The sequence below is a fragment of the Microtus ochrogaster genome, linkage group LG2, assembly GCF_000317375.1.
Source record: "Microtus ochrogaster isolate Prairie Vole_2 linkage group LG2, MicOch1.0, whole genome shotgun sequence".
In the NCBI taxonomy this organism is placed as follows: Eukaryota; Metazoa; Chordata; class Mammalia; order Rodentia; family Cricetidae; genus Microtus; species Microtus ochrogaster.
Window position 1 is genome coordinate 54,121,049 of NC_022028.1, and position 4,235 is coordinate 54,125,283.

Genomic DNA, 4,235 nt, shown 5'->3' on the forward strand with positions numbered 1-4,235 from the left:
CAGGACTCCAGCCCTGCTCTCGGGGCTTCGGGGGCCACCTACTCTGATCCCAGAACCCTGGATCTTCCTGGAGACTCTGGCCCAGTCCTTCACTGCCATCAGGACTTACACGCTGTCTTCAGCGCATGCTCCTTTGTCTTCTGCCACTCCTCCTGCTCACGCAGCAGATTCTCCAGTTCCTGATGCACCTGCATCCTTGCACGCTGCTCCCATATGAGAAAACAGCAAGACGCTAGGACTAGAAGTCCCATCACGGTCATGCCCACGGCAAAAGCTGCCATCCAGGGAGAAGCCTGAAGGAAGAAGGGCTCTGTGGCCCAGGCAGAGAGCCAGTGAGGGGCACACCTGAGGACAGCCAGCCCAGCACACTCCAGAAAGGCCACCCACTTCCCGAGCTCTGTAGGAGTGAGGAACAGCCCTCACCTGGGATGAACATGGCCATGGCCTTCTCCTGGCCCAGGATGGGATTGAAGGTGGAGCAGGTCACACTCCCCAAGGACCTGTCTCTCACCACCAATGTGCTCTCCATGCTGAACAACCCTTCAGCATCTTCAGTGTGGGTCTCAGAGGATGCTGGGAGATTCTCCCCTCTGGAGTCTCTCCACTGCACCTGGGGCTTCGGGTACCACCCTGAAGCATTGCACACCACACACACACCACCATCTTCTATACCTTTGATGTGCACTTCAGGGACAGAGCCCATCCCTGCAGGAGGACACATGTAAGGACCCTAGGAGACACTTTAGGCTCAGGGATCCCAGGATCACCTGTGCGTCTCATAGGAACCTCTCATGGGAAACACAGGTATTGAAGAGGAAAGCCCTCCGGGGCTGGGACCAGGATTTGCCCCCATTGCTCAACAGCAGAAAGATAACAGTGCCCACTGCTATGGGAAAGAGGGCTCGGGTCACTCTTCTATCAACCACAAGACCCAGAGGAACTGAAGGACATTGGACCCCAGAGCCCTGAGGTAGAAACCATCACTCCGTCTCCCCATTCTCCACACACCTGTGACCACCAGGAGAGCAGAACACCCAGGTCCACCCAGGGAAGCCCTGAACGCCCTCCCTTCCTCTGCCCGATCATTTGTCTAAAGCATGGATCATCATTTCTCACTGACATCTCTTTGGAGCTCTCTGACTTTTTCTGCCTATGCCTCTAAAATACAAAATCCAACAGCTGGTGTTTACCATGACATTGGCAGGATCCCTTGTCCCCAGAACAAGGTCAAGAACATTTTAGGGGTTACACATATAGAATTTAGATTGACTTAACCTATATAAGAATGTATCGCCTCTTTCTCATCTCAAAAAAAACTAAAAAATAAATAGAAATAACAATGTTGTCCCAGAGCCCTGTATGGCAGAGCATTCCTGTGAATTTTCCCAGAATTAGGAAAAGCAGGAGGATCCAACGTTCAGGGTCACCCTCCACTACACAGCTGGCTTCACCACAGTCTGGTCTACAGAAGACATTGCTCAAAAATAAATTAGGGAGCTGAGTGACATGATCCCTTACTTTCCTCCCACACACAGGTCCCCCAACATCTTTAGAACAGGGATCAGTTAACCAACCTGCCACCTTCAGCTCCAAGAGGGCCTCTTCATAGTAGGGACCCTGTTTGAAGAAGCAGATGTATGTTCCACTATCTGACAACCAGACCTTGTGGATGCGCACAGCAGCCTTGCCTTGGTGGAACTGGTCCTTCACCAGGGATGTCCTCCCTAAATACTCATCCATCTGCTCTTCCTTCTGCTCTTGTTGGTTCCGATAGACAAACACCGCTTCTAAGAACCTGGTTCGGTACCACCTCAGCTCCTCCATGTTCTCCACACTCATGGCTGGAGACAGGGAGCAGGGAAGTATGGCTTCTCCACCCAGCTCGGCCACAATGGGGTCTGAGGGACCAGACACCCAGAACTCATCTGTGGACACAGGTGTAGCAGTGAGAAGATTGTAGAGGCATGGGTCACAACAGAGAACACCCACTAAGACACGGCATGTCCTGGGAGCAAGAGGTGAACAAGATTGTCCTAGGCGTTGTGGGTTAAGCATCTGTGACTATTGTACAAGAGATCTTTAGACTATGGCAGCATAGCACATAAATGATGGAAGACACTCTCTTATATCTGTGCCCCTGCTCCCAGACCCTAGCATAAAAAAAAATTACTTGTGTCTAGAGAGACAACTCAGAGATTAAGAGCACTGACTGCTCTTACAAAGGTCCTGAGTCCAATTCTCAGCAACCACATGATGGCTCACAACCATCCATTATGAGATCTGGTACCCTCTTCTGACATCTAGGTGCACATGAAGACAGATCACTGTATACATAATAAATAAATATTCAAAAAATCACTTATGCATTCATTCCCAGCTTACATTTCAAGTAACTAGATCTCACCCCAGCTCTCCAACTTCAATACATCTGTGATGAGCCCAAGAAGGATGCATTTGTAAAGGTCCCTGCGGATGCTCACACCATTGGGTTTGAGAACGCACCCTAAAAAGCAGAAGTCTAACTGGCCTGTCTTAGACCACACCCAGGAAACACCCATCTACCAATCCTGAATTCAGGATATCAATCCACTTCTTCCTCCACTGAAATTTATGTGAAATTTAAAGCATAAATCAAGGAACTAGAGAGATGGCTGAGCAGTTAACAGCACCGGTTACTCTTTCAGAGGACCCAGGTTCAATTCCCAATACCGACATTGTGGTCCACAACTATCTATAACACTCTTCTAGACTCTGTGGGTATCAGACCAGAAGGTGGTACACAGTCATACATTCTGAAAAAAACACCCCTACACATGAAATATAATATATGGAGACAAAGGTTACGTCTGTGCAAAATCACACAGCATCACCAGGGCCCCCCAATCACTGTTTGATAAATAGAAAATATGGCTGCCTCACTCTGAGTGCTCTTGGTCCTCTAGGCAGGAGGACTGAGATACTGGGGCTGAGGGTTCCCAAAGGGCACTTATCAGACTGTCCTGCTCCATTTGGGTCTGACCCACTGTTGTCACTCACCAACTCCTGTCTGACGTCTCCCAAGCCCCACCCAAGCCCCACCCCTATGACCTTTATACATGGATCAAAGTCACATCCCTGCTCTACTCGAAGCTCAGTCTTGACTCTACATTCCCCACCAGAGATCACCGGGTCCCACAGGACTGTTCCTGCCTCAGAACCGTCCACCCACAGTCCCTGCAGAACCTCACTCCCTCATCCAAGCAGGATCTCCCACACTCAGCTCCTGATTCTGCCTCCCTGGCTCACTCTGCTTCAGCCAACCCTGGCCTCTGCAGCTCCTCACACCCCTGGCACACTGCCAGCTCCAAGGCTGTGATGCCAGCTCTGCTCCCTAGGTAGGGTGTGGCTGCTGTGCTCAAGCTGACCAAGGAAGTGCAATTTTCCATTCCCAGCCTCTCATATGCTTAGGTAGGCATGTTCAACCTAGATTTTTATAACTAATTTACTGTAAATGGAATTCTATAAAAATCCTAGATCCCAGGTCATAATGAGTTTGTGCACATCTGAGCAGCCTGGTACCTGGCAGAACCAGGTCACTGCAGGGAGCCATGGGGAGAGAGAGCAGAGCACACTCACCTGTGGACGCCCGGGTAAGCAGCTGTGCAAGGACAAACAGACAGGTGACACGGCGGAGCAGAGCATGCTTGCAGCACTTGTCCATGTCCTTGGAGCCGGGGAGACACAGGTGGGGGGACCAAGACCCTTGGGCTGCAGCAGGAGGCCGGTTCCACACTGAGCTTGGACACCTGAGCAGGGAGAGGATCATCAGGGCAGGTGTCAGCCCCACTGGACACAATATACTATAACACGTCTATACCACCAGGCCAACACCCATGCCCGGGTTCCTCCCAGCCCTGCAGAACAAGACGGGGGAGCTGGGGACATCCAAGTCCTCTGAGAGGAAGCCATTCCTTCCTTTCCACCCCATGCCCAGCCACAGTGCAGCAAGCTCTACCCAGAACGCAGGCCCTGCCCTCTCAGCACCCCAGGAGAGCCCTGAGGAGACCCCGTCAATCCCTCTCTCCACGTCCACACTGACTGTGACCCCAGACACGGAGCCTGTGCCCACCCCTCCCTCGGGAAGAGCATGGCTGCCTCCTGTGCTTCTACTGTTCCCTAACTGTGACCAGGCTTAATCTGGGCAGCTCCAGAAACAGACGTGTCCCCGAGGAGGCTGTGCTGCCCATCAGGAGGGC

General features: G+C 51.7%; 1 protein-coding gene across 1 annotated transcript in view; it reads right to left on the bottom strand.

Annotated features, from left to right (window-relative positions):
• LOC101987902 (butyrophilin subfamily 3 member A2-like) overlaps positions 1-3,777 on the bottom strand; it is a 20,797-nt gene extending 17,020 nt beyond the window's left edge. The window contains exons 1-4 of the mRNA XM_005360475.3: positions 3,616-3,777; positions 1,575-1,925; positions 424-705; positions 110-310 (exon numbers count right to left, since the gene is read on the bottom strand). Of these exons, the coding sequence (XP_005360532.1) occupies positions 110-310; positions 424-705; positions 1,575-1,925; positions 3,616-3,700 (919 nt within the window). The 5' untranslated portion in view covers positions 3,701-3,777. The remainder of the gene's footprint in view (positions 1-109; positions 311-423; positions 706-1,574; positions 1,926-3,615) is intronic.
• Positions 3,778-4,235: the final 458 nt, after the last annotated feature.